At 39.2% G+C, this 20835-nt stretch overlaps 3 protein-coding genes across 14 annotated transcripts in view; 2 read left to right on the top strand and 1 right to left on the bottom strand.

Annotated features, from left to right (window-relative positions):
* Positions 1-20835, bottom strand: part of Dh31-r (Diuretic hormone 31 Receptor) — a 166410-nt gene that overhangs the window by 74829 nt on the left and 70746 nt on the right. The window lies entirely within an intron of this gene.
* On the top strand, positions 1984-9106 carry LOC143214244 (UDP-glucosyltransferase 2). The gene is made up of 5 exons (XM_076434998.1): positions 1984-2928; positions 6041-6460; positions 7232-7463; positions 8269-8494; positions 8645-9106. The coding sequence occupies exons 1-5, from the start codon at positions 2527-2529 to the stop codon at positions 8925-8927; spliced, it is 1563 nt and encodes a 520-aa protein (XP_076291113.1). The 5' UTR covers positions 1984-2526; the 3' UTR covers positions 8928-9106.
* LOC143214242 (UDP-glucosyltransferase 2-like) lies at positions 12797-19235 on the top strand. Its single transcript, XM_076434996.1, has 6 exons — positions 12797-12937; positions 13161-13776; positions 16090-16506; positions 17249-17480; positions 17574-17802; positions 18493-19235. Exons 2-6 carry the CDS (start codon positions 13372-13374, stop codon positions 18788-18790), a joined length of 1581 nt encoding a protein of 526 aa, XP_076291111.1. The 5' UTR covers positions 12797-12937; positions 13161-13371; the 3' UTR covers positions 18791-19235.

The following is a 20835-nucleotide window of genomic DNA, read 5'->3' as shown; positions in this document are numbered from 1 at the left end:
CTATGGTCGATCAGTATAGTTTCTTCTCTTTCTTCTCAACATTTCTTATTTCTTCCAGCATTTCCTTGATCTTCCTTCCTGAATCACCCAGCATTCTTTCGAATGCAATAACGTCATTAAGGGGGTAGACTCGTTTTTCCAGGATTGCAAGGGTGCGGAATGCGTTCTCATTTCTCGATAATACAAAGATGGGGCTGCGATCGCCCTCGAAAGCCCTATTTTTTACTATTTTATGTAAACGTAAAAATAGGAAAGAGCGACCGCGGCCTAGACTGATCTTTTATCTAGCGCCTTTGACTACTGAAAAATCCCATCGTCTGCATTATCGAGAAATGAGAAAGCGAATCCTGCACCCTTGAAATCCTGGAAACAAGTCTACTCCCTTAACCCTAGCACTCTTATGGGAGTGGTTGGAAAAATTGAAATTAGGACTATGTTTCCTCTGGGTGAAAAATTATGAAAGAATTATTTATTGTCGTTTATACATTATAGTTTAATATCCAGAAGGTTCTGCTGCTATAGAAAAAAAATTACACTGCATAGAAAAGAAAAACACTGACGCTAGCGGACCCTAACGCTCCTCTTATCTCCAACATATAACAAATAATCCCAGAACTAAGGATCAAATATAATAATATATCGAAACCCAAACAAAAATGCTATAAATGTAAAAATCATATATGCAAAAAATCATTCGTGTTTTCTCATCTGAAGAATCGTATTCAGAGTAGTATTGATGTACAGTGACTCCCACTAATATTCGGACACTCTTAAAATCACCATAACTTCTTTGATATTGGACTATGCGATTTGAACTTTTTTTGGAAGCTGGAACAATTAGTTTACTACAGGATGTGAAAAGAAATTTTTTCGAAAATTGCATTTGGTCGGAATTTTAGAGAAAATACTGAAAGTTACATTTTACAACTTTTTTATGCGGGCCTATATTGAAATTTTAAAAAATACGTTTTGCAGATCTGTGTCAATTATATGCACTGTGAAAGTTTTATAGAAATTGGTTGATGCGAGGAAAAACGACAGGCATTGAAAGATGTAAGAATCCTTAGAATTACTGCAGTTGTTGGAGGCCGAAAATCGTGAAAAACTGCAATTTTTCCCATCTTTAAATGCTCATTACAACGTCGACCGATTTTGATGAAATTTTCAGAATATAAGCCCACATAAAAAAGTTGGAAAACATAACTTTTAGTATTTTCTCTGCAATTCCGATAACTTGCAGTTTTTTTCAAAAATTTTTGTCACTTTGTGTAGCAAACCAATTGTTCTAACTTCTCCAAAAATTTCAAGTCGTATATTCCAATATCAGAAAAGTTATGGTGTTTTTAAGACTGTCCGAATATTAGTGGGAGTCATGTATATGTTACGGAAATGTAATAAATTGATGATTATATATAATAACCGGTTATTATGCATAATCACCGGATTAATCACATTTACCGTAACATATTATCTTGTATTATTCTATTGTATATACAAATACATCTAAATACAATATATAGAATGTTCATTAAGTATAACACGCTTAAATATTACCAACCTTTTGTTTTAAATAATTTTTTCTTAGGAGAAATGAGTGAAGAAGATTATAGGCTCGGGGAGCCCCCCGTTGGGAGTCCGCGTGAAGGATCAGAGCTTGCTAGGGTTAAGGGATGAAATCAATTTTTATTTTACTCCTGCTTCCCGCAATCAATGCGGAACGCAGTCTATTTATTGCCATGACTGTTCAATTCTTTATCAAAACAGCGTAATCAATTCTGTTCCACAGAAAGCATTCAAAAACCTTCAAAAACGATTTCCCCGAAATGATCGAGACGATCCTCGGAGCGATCGCGAGCGGAACGCATGGGAGACACGTGGTAGCGTAAACAATATTTACGAAACCGCGTTTCATACTAGTCAGACGATTTAAACGTCTCGAATCTGTGTTCGTGTGTCACGTAACCGTTAAAATCTGCGAGTAATCGTCCGACAGTGATCCAAACCCGAGGTCGGCTCGAGGCGCCCTGATAGTTCATCTCGGTCATTGAAACGGAGCGGGTTACTTCAGCGTGGATCTTCGACAACTCGTCATCTAGTCTCGCGAGACATACAGACGGAATTTGCTGGGATCGATCAGTGAATAAGATCGGGATCGTTTGACGAAGGGAGAAGAAGTGGCAGCTTTTATATCTGAACTGAAACCGAGCATTGGAAGGTCGAATTTATCTGCGACACTCTATGTACAGACAACACAGGGCTTAGTGTGCCAGCGAAACTCGTTGCCAACGCCGATCTATCTGACCGCCAATAAATAGTGCACGCAACTCTACCGTGACGTGCGGAAGTAACAGAGTCATCGAGTTTCCTCCCTCTGTTCCGCCAGTTTATCATGATCAGCTGATTACACGGTGTCTAGGTCACTGTCATTCCCCGCGACGATCAGTTCGTCTTCGACAGTCGATAGACCCTTTTCCAATCGATTAGCTTCGGGCCCAATCGTTCACTGGTAGAACATAGAAGTTGAAGATGAAGCTGCTATCGTTGATCTGTCTATGGACGATCCTGTCTACCTGCCACGGGTACAGGATCCTTGGCTTGTTCCCTTTCAACGGGAAAAGTCACTTCATAATGTTCGAGCAACTGATGAAGGGTCTCGCGAAGAAAGGACATCAGGTGGATGTGATCAGCACGTTCCCCTTGAAGAAACCGTATCCGAATTATAAGGATATGATTGTGCTGCCGGCACCCAGGCAGTTCATGAACAACCTAACCTTCGCTGACATGAAGTCGATGCTGTCTTCATCCGCGAGCCATGCTATCGCTACCCTCGCAGGGAACGAGGTTTGCGTCTCCTTGAGCGATCCCAGGATACAGGAACTCGTGAAAAACCCGCCGAATGATCCTCCTTACGACGTGATTCTGGTGGAGGTAAGGATTGCGACGAAGTAGATGATTGAATTCTTACACGTCGAAATGGTAACCGAAGTTCCGAGTATGAATGAACGGCAATGTTTACACGTGGTTTTGATAGGGAAACGGTTCGTTGTGTTTTGGTAATCGGGTTTAAGGGGTAGTAGTCTCGTTTCCAGGATTGCAAGGCTGCGAGATGCGCCTTCTCACCGATGTCCTTATGTTAAAGCATTAGTGATTAAAACTTTAAGGGGGTAGACTCGTTTCCAGGATTGCAATTCTCATTTCTCGACAATGCAAGCGATGGGGGTTTTCAGTAGTTAAAAGCACTGGATCAATTTAGCGCGCAAGCTTCCGTTCATGAGGCATAATTTGTATTATTCGGCAGAGTAATTATTCGGTAGCTAAGCTTTACTATGTTTTCGAAAGACTCAAAAACGTAATGTAATTTAACGGATAAACTTTAAGGGGGTAGACTCGTTTCCAGGATTGCAATTCTCATTTATCGATAATGATGGGGGTTTTCAGTAGTGAAACGCGGTAGATAAAGTATCAATCTAGGCCTCAGTCGTTCCCAAATGTCCTATTTAGGCGTATTTTGCATTATTCGGTAGTCCGATTTGCAGTATTCGGAAGCATAAACGTCTCTTAAACGTAAAAATAGGAAATTTTTGGGGGCGACTGCGGCCTAGATTGATCTTTTTATCTAGCGCTTTTCACTACTGAAAACCCCCATCGCCTGCATTATCGAGAAATGAGAATTGCCATCCTGGAAACGAGTCTATCCGTTATTGAGCCTTTCGTGAATATACAGGGTCTGTCCGGAAACTAATGCGACCACATTTTTGTTTTTAAATCTATTGAACATATGGGTACAAACCTTTAAATTTCTTCAAAGTAGGATCCTTGGGCGTCGACACTTTTTCCAGCGCGATTTCCATGCTTCGTATGCTCCCTGGAAGGCGTTATCTGGAGCCTCTCGTAGTATCCTCGTCGCAGCCTCGTCGAGCACTTCCAACCAAAACTTTTCCGTAGATTACGGGGAAAACAGTAAACGGTACTTCTTAGTTGGATCACAACACTTAAAAATTAAAAATGTGCTAAAAGGATGCCATTTTGAAAGCGTGGAACGCGTCAAAGAGGCTGTGACGAGGGTACTACGAGAGGTTCCAAAAAACGCCTTCCAGGGAGCATACGAAGCATGGAAATCGCGCTGGAAAAAAATGTATCGACGCCCAAGGATCCTACTTTGAAGAAATTTAAAGGTTTGTACCCATATGTTTAATAGATTTTTTTTAAAAATGTGGTTGCATTACTTTCCGGACAGACCCTGTAGTAAAGTACAGTAAAGCCTGTACTATAAAGCTCAATATAAGCGTAATCTCTTTTTTTAGATTGTGATTTTCCTTGCGGTTTTCCTTGTAACCACAGATGTAATTGTTCAAAGACGCTCTCTTCCGACTGGCGGAAGAGACGTGTAGACGCAGTTGCCAACTGTTTCTGGTATTCCACGTGCATCTGCCAAAGGAGTTCGCCGACTGCCGTAAAGAACTTACCGACTTGTAAATGACGTCGGTAAAGCCAAGAAACTTGAACGTCGTTTAACGTTTTCGCGCCATTAAATGCAATTTTCTTAATCTGTTCCGTCGCATAGTGCTGTACAGACATGGCTGAAAGCCAGTTTGCGTACGAGGCGAGAAATTGCGCCAGAAGCGCGGAAAACGATGCACAACAAGCACAGCACGAGTTTCTTCTCGTGGTTACAACGTTCGCATGTTCCTGATCGATTAAGTGAGAGATTAAACATAACACGCTGTCCATTACAATTGCAATAAATCTCATCCTCCGTGTTTAAAATATTTTCACTTTAAATCACTCGGCGAGATCGTGCGATTAAAAGAGTTTGTTTCTCACCCATGTCTGGCTGTCCGCAGCTGATAATCGTGAACGTATTACGTGATCGCGTCAATGCGAAGCTTGCGTGGATACATACAACGTACGAACATGAAAATTCAGAGTGGAAATTAATCATCTGTTATGACATCGCTGTTAGCGATGAGTCACGTTCGATCTCCTCGAAATTCAAAGACGCGATTCGTATTGACATGCAACGGAGATGACTTTTCGTATTAATTCCGTGTTTCGTTTTCTGAATTCTTTCGTCGAAACTTCACGTAACAGCATTGTTTAATTTCTCGGACAATGTGCATATTTATTCCATCGAACTACAAACGTTTAAAGATGGTAAAAATTGCAGATTTTCACTATTTTCGGCAATAAATCGTGAAAATCTGCATCTTTACCATCATTAAACATTTGTAGCTCATTGCAACATCGACCGATTTTTGACAAAATTTTCAGAATATATTTAATTGACACAGATCTACAAATTCAACTTTTAATATTTTTTCAACAATTCCGATCAATTGCAATTTTTGAAAAAAAATCTTTTCGCATCCTTTAGTAAACTAATTGCTCTAGCTTTCCACAAAAGTTCAAATCGTATAGTACAATATTAAAAAGGTTATCGTCTTCTTTATAGCGGTCTTAAACTTTTGTCCGCTACTGTATGCTGTATTTGGCAGTATTTGGCGAAGCAAATATGTATTTCGAATACTATTTAATATTTTAGATTTTGTTTTGCTTGAAGAAACTAGTATTTTAAATAAGATATACAATTTCGAAAATAAAATATCTCTATTTTAACAATCTGAACCTCAAAATAAAATATTTCTATTTCAACAAATTGATCCTGAAAATAAAATATCAGGTTGGGGAAAAAGAAATCCATTATTTTTACGTTATGTCAAGCGGAGAAATGACGGATTTCTTTTTCCCCAACCTAATATTTCTATTTTAACAATCTGAAACACGAAATGAAATTTTGCATTGTTATAATCTATCTTATCGTTAAATGTATCGAATTCAAGCCGTATTATTTTCAGCAATAATATTTAAAATTGAAATTGAAAATAAAGAACGAAATACAAATATGTTCAATATTCTTCATATAAAATATTATGTTCAACAAAATTACTGCCTCAAATAAATTATTTTATTTTCAAAAATTACTGCATCAAATAAAATATTTTATTTTCAAAGTTAACGATACATTTACAATCTGTTCCAGGTGTTCGGCGCCCATTGTTACTTCGCAATCGGTCACCTGTTGAAGAAACCAATGATAGGTGTAGCCTCTGCGATCCTCTATCCATGGCACTACGGCATGATCAGCGCCCCGGAGAACCTGGCATACTCAGCCAACAATCTGATCTCCTTCCCCCCGCAAATGGACTTCTGGCAACGAACATATAATGTCTTGCACACCATCTACCATAAGTGGAACTTCCTGCACCACTCATCCGAGCAAACCGAGATCGCGAGGAAATACCTCGGCGACAACATCCCAGACGTTAGATCCCTCGAAAGGAACATCTCGATGATCCTCGTCAACTCTTTCATAGGCATGAACGGAGTTAAGGACATGAACCCCGCACTCGTCGAAGTTGGAGGATTACACGTCCAGGAAGAGGGTGTCGAATTGCCTGAAGTAACTATTTTATTTTCATTTCATTGAATTTGAGAATTTAGATGGTAATTATTTACAAAAGTACCATCCTCTCCGATTTTGATCAAATTTGTATATGTTATAGATATGGACATTTTGAACAACTTTTTCCTTTTCCAATATAGGGGGGTAGCTTTTAATTTTCGAGATATTTGCAAAAAACTATCGCGAATACTGTATTGAATTTTTCGCATTCCTGGACACTCCGCTGCAACGTAGACCTGTTTAGGTGCAGCGTTTGTTGACATTTTGACGCTGTAGAGATAAGAGAGAAAACAGGGGGGGCGGAAAGGGCCAGCCTGACACCACACACACCCACCCAGTGCTTAAGACCTTGAAAAAACGATTAAAAAATTAAAATTTATAAAAAACGATTCTTCCATCTGATTCGTGTTTTGAAACCATTTAGATTACGTTAGAAACATTTGTTGCATTTTCAGAGATAGAGGAGATATTTAGGTGTCCTGTTTTAGACGAAACACCCTGTATAGTGATTGAAAGTTGACTCTGAATTTAGATTTAGATGATATTTAATATTATTATTAACATGCTCTGAACCTTCTTTTTAGTTTCGAAGTTCTTTTATTCTTGAAGAACTAATGGCGAGTTGATACAAAGAAGGGATCTGGAAATGTAGTATCGTGTATAAAATCGAGTGAACCAAACGAAATTATACGAAAGGAACAGCACGGTGTAATATCGTTATTAACGCAACCTTTTGATCTCGGTACTAAAGAGAGCGACTCTTTCCAGAGCCTGGAGAAATGGATGAACGAGAGCACAGAAGGATTCATCTACTTCTCGTTCGGTTCGATGGTGAAAATCGAGTCATTCCCCATGAACTATCTCGACATATTTTACAAGTCTCTGGGAAAGATTGCACCTGTCCGGGTCTTAATGAAAATAGCAAATCCCAGCGAACTGCCACCTGGACTGCCAAAGAACGTTCACACGTCGCCGTGGATTCCGCAAGTCAAAGTCCTGAGTGAGTTCTTGTTAGCGATGATATTTAATAATACAGGGTGACAAGAAATAACGGAGTTAAACATTTCTTATTATAATTCTGTCAAATCGCGACGAATTTTGAAAAACCAAATGATAACAACCATAACGGCCCATTGCCCATTGCCGAAAATTTCAAGACACGTTTGAGCCTCTGTATCGGCGCAAAGGGTGGCCATTTCGAAACTTCTTAAATACATGAATACTAAAGGTCCATGTTATGGTTGTTATTATTTGGTTTTTCAAAATTCGTCAATTTGACAGAATTATGATAAGAAATGATTAACTCCGTTATTTCTTGTCATCTTTTAATATTCGACTATACGATTTCAACTTTTTTGCAAAATACTACTTTTAGTATTTTCTCTGCAATTCCGATAACTTGCGATGCTTTCAAAAATTTTCTTCGCGTTGTGCAGCAAACCATTTGTCCGAAAAGTTGCGAATATTAGTGGGAGTCAATGTATACCATCCTTTGACAGAAAATTGTACAATATAAAGTATGACGACAGATCCTTGTCCCCGTCACGTTTCCACGGGGCCATTTTAGAAGTTTTTCCATATATTCGATACAAGCACCTTTGACACATTCTATGCATATGGAAATAGCTTACTTTCCTTACTCCGACACAAAGAAACCATTCTGATGTGAATTTCTCTCGCGTGGAAACCATCTGGAGGATAGTCGTGTAAAATATTGTTCATCAATTTAACCGAAGGAAATGCAAAAATATATAATCAAGCCATACCAGGAAGCTGTGAAATAACGTGGAATTCTATTGTTATAGAGCACCCGAACGTAAAGGCATTCATCACTCACGGAGGACTTATGGGCACCCAGGAGTCGATTCACTATGGTGTACCTCTGATCGGTATACCATTGTTCGCTGATCAATTTATCAATATCAACACCTACGTCCGGTGTAATATTGCGATAGGATTAGACCTTAATACCCTTACGGAGAAGAAAATGGACGACGCTTTGAACGCTGTCTTGCATGATCCGAAATATCGGTAATGTCTGACTTCCTATTCGCTGGTTTCTCCCCGACTTAAATTTACCAAGACGTTGTTTATCACAGAATATCTTCGATCTAAATTTTCTTCTTCTCGTTTATTAAAATAATTGAACTGTATGATCAAGTTAGACCTTTTACTTTTCAGTGAAACTATGAAGAAGGTGTCCGCGAGATTTCTAGACCGTCCCCTAAGCGCGTTGGACACCGCAATCTACTGGGTCGAATACATCGCCAGGAACGGCGGAGATGCACTCAAATCACCTGCGATGAACCTGACGTGGTATCAAGTGCAGTTGTTGGACGTTTACCTGTTTGTCTTAACTGTTGTTGGCCTGGCGATCTATATCGTGATACGCATCGTGCGATTTGCGATCGGCGCGATAAGCGTACCACCACAAGAAGTGTACCACCAGAAGAAAGTTTCATAAACTGATTCGTTTTTTCTAGAAATAGACAGTGTCGCCAGTTGAGGCTGAATCGAGCCTCAATTACTCTCATCCTTTTCCCCCTTCCACTATTCCATTCCAGCACCACGGTGCCCGTGCCGCAGAGTTGGGCAAAATGTAATTCCAATTACAATTACAATTACGTACCAATTACTGTAATTTGAAATTGCAGAAATGCAATTACAATTACACGTAATTTGTAATTGGTAATTGCAATTGCTTGACGAATCACTGTAATTGTAATTGTGGTCCGCAATTACGATTACTGGTTGAGCGAAAGTAATTGCAATTCAAATTACAATTACATGTATTTCTGCAATTACAAATTACAGTAATTGGTAAGTAATTGTAATTGTAATTGAAATTACATTTTGCCCAAATCTGCGCTAGACCAAGTATACGTACGCGAGAATTGCAAGGGTCCGAGATTCCACTTCTGATTTCTTGATAACGCAAAGTCGGGGTTTTTTATTAGTCAAAATCGCTAGATAAAAGATCAATCCCCCAAACAGGGGAGATAGAGCAGCGGCGGGTACCCTTTATGAGGCGGGATGGCCAACTTTAGGCTTCCAACAGTTCACCGATTCCCTGGATAAAGGGGAAATTGTTACCATTGGTTGCCCTATGACCCCGACAGTAGGTACCGAGCCCGTAGCAGGAGAAAAAAACACCTTGGAAATTTATGCCACACACCCGGGAATCGACGAACCCTGGCCTTTCTGCTACGAATCAGACACTCTACCACCTGAGCCACCGACCCGCCTAAACACCGTGATGAGCAAACAATTTTTCTAAAGATAATATTTTGCGAAATGTCGATGCAATCGAGGTATTTTTTTATTGCCGTGATGTAATAGCCAATATGTGAAGGTGAATCCAAAATACTATGATATTATGACCTTCATGTGGCACCGAATACTATAAAAAGATGGAAATAGATATATTTTAAATTATTGAAATAATTTTTCTAGTGCTAAAGTTAGGTGGAACTGTGGAACATCATATAGAAAGAAGGATCGTACATGAAGAAGTAAGACAGGAACATTTTATCGAAAGTGTCATTACGGACAGGTGCAAATTTACTCAAATCATAAAGACTTAACAGATAGTTGTATACATATATCTCCATTATCAGATACTCAGTCGGGCTTAATATCAACAAACTCGCAGGAATACTTTCGAATGAAAATTCCGAGTCTTCTGGATCCGACAGATCATTGAATCGTGTTTGATATTTGGCTGACACGTGTCGCGGCGAGTCGAGTCTGTCACCGCCATGGTTTTCGCCGAACATGGATGAGGGTCACGTGAAAATCAACGTCGACGCGAGACTTCGGAAAAATTCATTTCCACCGGATAAAAAAACCGCGGCGATACGGACTTCGCTGTTTTTCTGATTTACGAGACGTCGACGAATGAAACGGCGCCGTTTCTCAGCTGGCAAACTACGGAATCGTAGAGAAGCAGAATAAAAAGAAAGGGAGACCCGCCGGACACTGTCGGTTTGTTGCCTCCCATTCGCTTGTAAAACGAGCCATTCGGATACGTTCTTGATTGGCCGATCGCAGGCATCGTGAAATGCTCCTCGTACGATTCCGAAGGTAACAGCCGTCAAGAGACGTAAAAGTCCAATTAAACTGGCGAAGTACGGGGAATTGAACCGTTTATGTTTGCTTCTGATTAGCTGGCTGCGGAGTTCTATTTAAAATGACAGCGATCACGAATAAATTGGTCCCCGATCAAAAAGAAAAATAGCCTCTGGGTCATATTCCATGCCAAATCGATCACTTTTTCACGTCATCATCGACCATTTTGTTCCGAGTGAAATATGTTGTGATCCACGTAAAATTAGGAGGGGTTTAAGTAATCACTTTGGCGGTTTAGAATTTGTTTTAAATTTGTTTAAAATCACAGGCCTTCGAAGTTTCCAATTTTTGGTGAAAACGGGCCACACTTACGAATTTTTATCTCGGGAATTGCTGGTCCGATTGAGCTATATTTACTTTCGTTTCATTCAGAAAGAATCGGGCTATTATAAAATAATTTTTTCAATCTCGATAATTCGATGAAAAGGCAACCAAAGTGAACGTCAGATGTCAGCCATAGTTTCATGAAACTGTCAGGTCTAATTAGCAATTTCAGAAAGCCCCCCAATTTCACATGGACTGCAACATATTTTATTCAGTAACAAATCGTCGATGGTGACGTCAAAAAGTGATCGATTCGGCATAGAATGACCCCTCTTCAAAATGCAATCAACGGAATGTTTTGACCGAATTCGTACCATTCGATAGAAATGGAAAGGGGTCGATGAATAAATCTCGGAGTGAAAAACGTGTCATCGAGCAGCACTGATATTATTGATTAGCGACCTGGAATTCCGCAAATCATTAGAGCATCATGCGCCCGATGGCAATCACCAGGTAATCGTTTCTTCAAGCAACTTAATTACGCACATTTTACGCAGGTAAAATATCATCCCCTACGCGCGATTTTGTTCCTTTTTGCCAGAAGTTTGAATAGCACTGTCAACATGACAACGCGATGTTAATGATTCGCAATTAAACCTCGAATTCCAGAAGACGGCAAACAGTGTTGTTCCGTCAACGAAATGATCTATAGAATCACGTGTTTATTATCAGCGTTTTATAATCGATATGTGATAGGTGGTCCCCGAACGACAACATTTTATTTGACTGTAGTACTTGGATGACTGGCATGATCGAGAAGATCTTCATTTTTCACCCCTGTATTACGCTGGTACTTTACACGATTAGCATCGTATCATGCTCTGCTATCAGTCGTGATAGTAACTATAATATTTTATTAAGTATCTCTATCATCTAGAATCTAGAGTGAATAATGGTGTCAATGAAACTCATATTCCCTGAATGTCACTTTATTAATTGTGATCAGAAAACTGCGGGTCTTTATGCAAACTAAAAATTGTCTGCATCGATTGGAAGAAATAGAAACTAAATTCAATGTTAGACCTTCTCTTAATGATTTTAATAAAGGAGAAATTATATATCGACGTCGTCAATTTTTTTAATTTTACGACAATTTTGAATTTCATCTTCTCAATTTTCCTATCAATGCATGAAGATCGATGCTACAAAATCAATTGGAACTTATGCGTCTAATATAGAATGAATGAACAATGTGGGTGTATGAGTTATGTCGAGCTATCAAACGGGAATACTTGAGGTGCCGAAAACAACTATGACGAAACTTCCAGACCATCGTAGATCAGGTAAAAGAAACCGGTTCTAGATGGTTACGAGGATATCCCTCACCTAATAGCACCTGCTTCTACTTTTCTGCAGTCTAAAACTTGTATAAACTTTCTTCTTTCAATTATGTATTGAAAACAAATGTTTGATTAATTTTTATTGTTATCAGACATTCTGTTCCCAAAATTATTGTTTTATCTATATATTATGTTCACCGATTCTACTCCTCTCTCATACACATTTTGGGATCTTGCAAAATTGATTAATCACAATTCGTAAATTGTCTCGGAACTTCAATTCAAACTTCCACGTGCTCCTCAAAAAAATTTGTATCGCCTTACAATCTTTCAAAAATATTTAACGAAAATTTTGACTATAATATATTGTTCATCAGAAAATGCAGACAGCTACCGTGGTTTTCGTGTTACATACATTTCGAAGAAAATACGATTTATCTTACTGCCCGAGATTCGGAAATGAAACATGTGATCGATCTTTTACAATTTTGATTCGTCGATCAGATTCGGTATACCATTTCATTGGTGATTCAGCCGAACGTTTGGAGATCTGATTTCGCGATCGTTTTGTTTGACGGTTCCTACTACCAGGCAACCGGACAGCACAGTCACAGTCTGGTTCACTGGAGATCAGTCGTCCTGTGTCTTCGATAGGCTCTACGTTGTGAAACGCGCCGCTCTTGTAGTATGTGCACTCCATCATTTCATAAAAAGTGGATTCATCGATTATTCTTCGCTTCAGGTAAACAGTTTCTTCCAATCGATAAAAATAGCTGCGTTAAAACTATTTTTCGACAGAATCGATGTTCGAATTGATCGAAAACGAAACTGCCTTATAACAGAACATAGCATTTGCGATTTCTGCCGCTGGTTCGCAGCGAGCACATTTAAAAAGAATATTTATAGATTTCGGATCCACGTGGGTCAGTCACCCACCACGCAATACAGAGTCTTTCTATTCGCAGGCGATCCATGCGGAGCGGCTAACAGTAGTGACATCTAATTGTCGATTTGTAGGCGCGTGTGGGCCACGAGCATAGTTAGCGAAGTCAACGTAGTCAGTGCCAGCAGTGATCACCGGCTGAAGAGTCGTCGCAAGACGACAATTCTGCTGGAAAGACTGAAAGAAGCGACAACTCGATCTTGCGTGATTCCCAGTCGTCAGTCTTCTTCAAGATGAGACTCTGTTTTCTGACTGTACTAGTCGCGTTGACATACTGTCACCTTGGCAGCGGTCTGAGAATACTTGGCGTGTTCCCGATGAATGGACGCAGCCACTGGATGATGGCCGAACGTCTCATGGTGGCCTTGGCCGAGCGAGGTCACCAAGTGGACGTGATCACGCACTTCCCCATGAAGACACCGCCGCCGAATTACAAGGAAATTAGCTTAGAAGGCTCGCTAGAAGCGGTGCAGAACAATCTGGACGCGAAAACTGCCAATCAACTCAACGAGATGAATTTCGACTTTATGGTCAACCTCACTGGCGTGAAAGTTTGCAATCTTCTCGCCCACGAGAACATACAGCGCGTCATCAAGAATCCTCCTAATGACCCGCCGTACGACCTCGTCATTACCGAGGTAATTTAAGAATTACGTATCTCTATTTTGATCTGCTTTCGTGGGAAACTTGCGTTGCCATTTTGTTAGGCTGCAGATTTTGTAGAACATCCACCTTTATGGTGAACCAAAGTGTGTGATGATATCGGCGCATAGGTCCTAGCGTACTATACTCTTGAAAATGATTCACATCAGGATCGAAATGTTGAGTGTTTAATTAATTTGCAAAATTGCTTATGTTTTATCATTGATCGAACCTGTGCGCCGATATCATCGCACTTCGATTATCAAAATTACGATCGATAAACATATTGAATTTATTTTATGGTGAACAATCTAAAAAGCCATGAAGCACAATGAAATTTTGTCTTTTGTATTGAATCTCGTGTTCCTTGTTGAAAATCTTCATAAGCCAAATCTGCTTTCCAGTGATTATTTATGCGGTCGCACGCACACCGGTTTTCAAATATACAATACGAATGAAACGAAACTTCGGACAGCATCTTTTCATTTGTAACATTGCACAGCATCGTATGACATCGCGTGTAATGTGTACAATGCATGCATAATTTTATGTCATGAATCTACCAAAGTGGGTTCTTCGAATTTGATCTGAAATTTGTAATTACGAAAGTGTAATTACAGGATTATTTGCTTGTTACTCTTAAGATTAACATAATCAGACAAGTACCTATACAGTCGTGTGATCGGTTTATCCAATTTTTATTATCAATTTAACTATAGCTTATCGTCTCTGTTATTTGGACGGTGATGCAATTAGCGAATCGATGTTTCCGTAAGGATTATTGCATCAGAATGAGATAAACGAAGCTTGGAGTTTTTCATTTGTAACAAGTTATTTAATACTTTATGATGTATAACTTTTGATTGGCATTGGGAAAGCAAACAGCAGAAACTTTTAGCCGATAGCATAAGGTTAGTGTAAGTACCGATAAGATTAAAGTACTCTGACACCAGACACTAAAAATTCTGCTGTTAGCGGAGTTACATGGACTGTAGAATTTCATTGGATCGTAGAACAATCATTTCCTTCAGAAACTAATTTTAAAGGGTGAAATTAAATCTTTTTGATCAAAATACGGAGAACAGAAATGATTTTAAAAACTACATGCTTCCATGTTTCAGTGGACTGTATGCAGTGTTGGGCACATTTTATTTTAAATAATAAATAAACGTGTAATCTTAATTGCAAATAATAACTAAACTTTTTATTTAAATAAATTATTATTTCTTATTTGCAAATAAAAGATTATTTATTATTTGGATTGAGGTGGTAATCAAATAAATAATTTTTGGTCTTCTCTTATTTCTTGTGTTTTGTATGTACAATGAACACTTGCGCATTTTTTGTCTGATATAACAACCTTTTCAGGTATACCGCCAGTGCTCAGGCCCATCAGGCCTAGCTGCCTCTAAAAAAGTACAATTTAATTGATTATTTGTCAATACAAATAATAATTGAAATTGTATTTGTACATAACAACAAACGTTATTATTTCAAATAATTCATTTAGACTTGCTCAACTAATAAATAACTTGTTATTTAAATAAATTTATTTATTGCCCAACACTGACTGTATGGAACGATAACTTTGCTCTGAATCCCAAGAACTTCGCACAAGAGATAATGCCAATTGAACGTGCAATTGATTACACGTCCACATACGACAGCCGCAAAACAAACCGAGTGAATCATTTCTATGTAACTCTGGTGTGAATACAGTTCGCTTCTTAGAATTATGACAATATCTGCAAGACGCTATTACTACTAATCTCTTTCATTAAAAATTAAAATATCTTGGGTCGAACAATTTTACCGACATGAAACATTGGAACATTGAAATATTTCTTTCTTTCTATTACTAACATTAATATTTTGCATCGTGCGATAATAGGTATTTCTGTCGCGTAGGAATATTTGTTATTCCAACTATGTATGTACACAATATGATTCCTTCTGCACAGAATCGGTGTGACAATGAGTGATTTCTCGAATCCAAACACTCAATACACAATCAGCGGCGTGACACTGCATAAATATTTATCTCCGCGGATATTATGTAGATCATTTTTCCGCGGCGTTTATCTGCTGACATAGTTGTAGCTTATTCTAACGACTAGACTGCGGATCTTCATGCATTTATGGCTTCCAAAAATTTTCAGAAAATGCTAGAAAATAAAATTTTACAGAATTTAGTACGATTTTGATATAATTCAGATCTACAAAGGCTTGAAACTGTTATAGTCAAAAAGAAAGAAAGTCATGGAATAACAATTTTGTACATCGATGTACATTTACATGTGTTTTTCCAGGTGTTCTTATCGCCCTGCTACCTAGCCTTCAGCCGCCATCTTAAGGTTCCTATGGCCGTCATAATGACCTCGTCTTTCTTGGACTGGCTCGAGGATGTCACCGGAAATCCGCAAAACACCGCTTTTATACCGAACATGTTCAGCGCCTTCGCCCAACCGATGAGCTTCTCGGATAGGCTGTTGAATACCCTGTTGTCGAAGTTCTTCGCGTACCATTTAAACTCCCGTATGGATATAATGTCGAAACACGTGAAGGACAACTTCGGCATCGATATTCCCGTCCGTGAGCTTCACAAGGATATAGCCCTCTATCTTGTCAACTCGCATCACAGCTTGAACGGGATTAAACCGACCAACCCTAACATTGTTGAAGTCGGTGGTCTACACGTTACCGAGAATGGAAATCCCCTTTCCCCGGTAAGTAGATGCTCATCTCGTCCAGAAAGTTCAAACACCGCACTTCCTAAGATTGTCGGACGCTCATCGGTAAAACAACTCTCATCAATATTCGGACGCTCTCAAAGAAAAATTATAACATTTTTAACATTGGTCTATAACACATCACTCATAAAGTCTCCGGTCTAACTAAGAAAAAGAAATTTTTTTTAGAAATTCCACTTTATTCATCAACATACTGTCCTTCAAGAGTGATGCATCCATTCCAACGCTCCTCTAACTTTTCGATGCCCTTTATGTAAAACGATTTGTCTTTGCTCTCAAAGTAAGCCTCAGTTTCGGCAATCACTTCTTCATTTGAGCCTAATTTCTTTCCCTGAAGCATCTTTATCATGTCTGCAAAAAGCCAGTAGTCGCTGGGGGCCAAATCTGGAGAGTACGGTGGATGGGGAAGCAATTCACACACACATACACAAAGTGTAATTCGTCCAATTTAACCATTGTTTTCATCGCGGTCTGAATCGTCAACGCATTGTTGTTTCTTGTTTACCCTCATATATCATCCTTATACGAAGGGTTAGCGACTTAAAATTTCAGGGGGTTATCTTTCAACCTAAAACCATTGTTTTCCGCACAATATCAATAAAAATTGTGGTTGGGGCTGCTGGACCAATCTTAGACTGCTAGGCCCTTTTGATTCGGACCACTTTCATAATTGTTCATAATTCGCTGCTAACTAATCGTTCTCGTTGCGACTTTCTAGGAAGTGAAGAAGTGGCTGGACGAAAGCACGCACGGTTGCATATACGTCACGTTCGGATCGATGGTGAGGATCGAGACTTTCCCGAAACCTCTCCTGGACGCTTTCTACACCGTTTTCAAGAAGATCGCGCCAGTGCGCGTGTTGATGAAGATCGCGAAGAAAGAAGAACTGCCGCCAGGATTGCCGGCGAACGTGATGGTTCAGCCTTGGTTCTCTCAAGTGACCGTCTTGAGTACGTAATCGAACAACAGTTTGGCAAAATGTAAAAACGCAAAGTACGTAATCGAAGAACAGTTTGAAGGAAAAACAATTGTTTGAATTTCAGAACACAAGAACGTGAAGGCATTCATAACGCACGGTGGTCTCATGGGTTTCCAAGAAGCAGTCTACTTCGGCGTTCCATTGATCGGTATCCCAATTTTCGCCGATCAACACACTAATCTGAAGAGCGCTGCCTCTATGAAAATCGCAGTGTCTCTTGGATCGTCGAGCAACGTTACTGTCGAGACACTGTCTTATGCGATCGACAAAGTGTTGAACGACGATGAGTATCGGTACGTGAGGAACCAACCAAATGAAGGGTTAAGCTGTTCTGCAACCAGAAATTTTTGCTTCGAAGTTTCGACCCTAGGAGATCGGTGGTTCAAAAGTTTCGAGCGTTTAAAGTCGAGCGACTTTCAGTGTTTTCGACAGAAAAGAGTGTCGCTGTGTTGATATGTAGCGACTTGATGTCGATAACGTAGATTCGCAAACGTAGTCGATATGGCAGCGCCCTTACCTGTCAAAATCGCCGAAATCGCTCAAGTTTAAACACTCACAATTTTCGAACGACTGATCTCCTAGGATTAAAATTTTTGGCATGTTCTCGCAAGTACATATTGTATCACATAGAAATTATGCATAAATTTGTAGGTCGCATCTGACCTCCTTATTCCGGACTGTACCCGTTAATCTTAGTCAGAAACAAGTCGAGCTTTCTTTCCTTTAACAATGCTTTCAATTGATCAAGCGCCAGATGCATTTGCATTCGGTTCTCTAAAATTTTGTTTTCTCTGTGACTTTGGCACTGGGCATCGGCATGGATAGTTTATTTGGGGGATGACCTAGCAAACACATGTCCCGATCACTGCAACGTGTTTGAATTATAGGCGTGGAATAGCACTCTGTGCTGGATGTATTTCCCTCCGAAAAGAAATAGGGAAACATGTTTGAAAAATCTGATGATTGATATCTTGATGTTCCAGAACGAACATGAAGAGGATCTCGACGCTGTTCAAGGACCGTCCGATGAAACCATTGGACGAGGCGGTTTATTGGATCGAGTACGTTGCCAGACACGGAAACGTCCTGCAATCGCCTGCCATTCATCTCACCTGGTGGCAACAAAACCTCCTCGATGTTTACGCGTTTCTCTTCGTCTGCGTTGCGGCGGTGCTCGGCGTCGTTGTTTTCGTTCTCCGAAAGTTAACGAGACTGCTACCGGGCTGTAAATCCTGTTCGAAGAAGGACACCAAAACATCCGAGTCGAAGAAACGGAAATGAAGATATCGTGGTACAACCCAAACACGTCGATAACAGACCGAACGTAAAGAATCACCGAAAAAAACGGAACCGGCACCAGATCGACGCGATTCTCGTCGAATATACACGGCGATAACGCAGAACCGGATAATAGAATGAGAATTTATGTGTTTCGATGGTTGGACCATCTGCGATCCTATCCCGTGCCAATTTTCAACTACATCTATGTTTGTACATAAAAGTGTATAGTTTTTTTATACAGCAGCATGTAGAGCGGTTTCAATGCGCATAATAAATTTTATAAGTTAATGGAGCAATGGCATTTTGCAGCTGACACCTCCAATGAATTGCGACCTATCACGATCTTATTATGGTTGTAGGACTGCGCAGTTTTATGGAAATGAATCTCCTCTTTTAATAAGTTAGGTAAGACGGAAATATGGTTGGAAGAAATTTTTGTAATAAATGCATGAAGAGACGCACAGTATAGTGATCAGACTGTAGATCTTTATGCAAAAAAAAAAAAATAAAAATTGTCTGCATCGATTGGAAGAAATAGAAATTAAATTCAATGTTATTCCTTTCCTAAATGATTTTCATAGTGGAGAAATCATATATCGACGTCGTCAATTTTTTTAATTTTTCGACAATTTTGAATTTCATCTTCTCAATTTTCCTATAAAGGAAAGGGGTCGATGAATAAATCTCGGAGTGAAAAACGTTGCATCGAGCAGCACTGATATTATTGATTAGCGACCTGGAATTCCGCAAATCATTAGAGCATCATGCGCCCGATGGCAATCACCAAATAATCGTTTCTTCAAGCAACTTAATTACGCACACGCTGACGACATGCTGTCAGCAGGTAAAATATGCGGAGTCACTCAATTTCATCAGTGGACGATCAGAGGTGCGCATTTTATCCTCGACGCGCGATTTTCTTCCTTTTAGCGAGAAATCTGAATAGCAGTGTCAACATGACAACGCGATGTTAATGATTCGCAAGTAAACTTCAAATTCCAGAAGACGGCAAACAGTGTTGTTCCGTCAACGAAACGATCTATAGAATATAATAAATTTTATGATTTCGACGCAAGGTTCGATCATTTATAGAAACTAGCAAATTTGAAATTATTTAAACATGTTTCTCAACATTTCAATCCTTATGTGGATCATTCTCAAAGAGACATTTTTTTTGCGTCTGAAAAATAATAATATATGTATAATATATTTTGAACAAACTTGTAACGCAGCCGTGTAATTCCATTCAGGAAACAAGAAAAATATAAAACCACATACTTGCTGTGACAAAAAGAACATTTAGACGAATATTAGTGAGTTATACGGATAACCGGACTTTGTTCCATGGTGGCAAAATTGTAACTGAACCATGTGTTGGACAAACAAAAGAAAGACTGTGTCCTATAGGACAACTAGTCGACTGATTGGTGGTCGATATCGATCAATGGTGGATCGCAATCCAATTGGGCGGCAATTTTGAATTACGTGACGGAAGAGACATCGTGATAGTTACTATAATATTTTATTAAGTATCTCTATCATCTAGAATCTAGAGTGAAAAATGGTGTCGATGAAACTCATATTCCCTGAATGTCATTTTATTAATTGTGATCAGAAAACTGCGGGTCTTTATGCAAAGTAAAAATTGTCTGCATCGATTGAAAGAAATAGAAACTAAATTCAATGTTATCCCTTCCCTTAATGATTTTAATAAAGCAGAAATAATATATTGACATCGTCAATTTTTTAAATTTTTCGACAATTTTCAATTTCATCTTCTCAATTTTCCTATAAATGCATAAAGATCCGCGCAATCTAGTGATCAGACTGCAGATTTGATATTATTACGACAAAATTTAATAGTATATGAACATTTTGAAGCTACAAAATCAATTGGAACTTATTCGTCTAAAATAGAATGAATGAACAATGTCGTTGTATGTGTTATGTCGAGCTATGGAAGAGGAATACTTGAGGTGCCGAAAACAACTATGATGAAACTTCCAGACCATCGTAGATCAGGTAAAAGAAACCGGTTCTAGATA

Source organism: Lasioglossum baleicum, chromosome 12 (assembly GCF_051020765.1).
Source record: "Lasioglossum baleicum chromosome 12, iyLasBale1, whole genome shotgun sequence".
Lineage (NCBI taxonomy): Eukaryota > Metazoa > Arthropoda > Insecta > Hymenoptera > Halictidae > Lasioglossum > Lasioglossum baleicum.
Note: the sequence above shows the minus strand (reverse complement) of the source record. Positions and strands in the feature narration are given on the sequence as shown.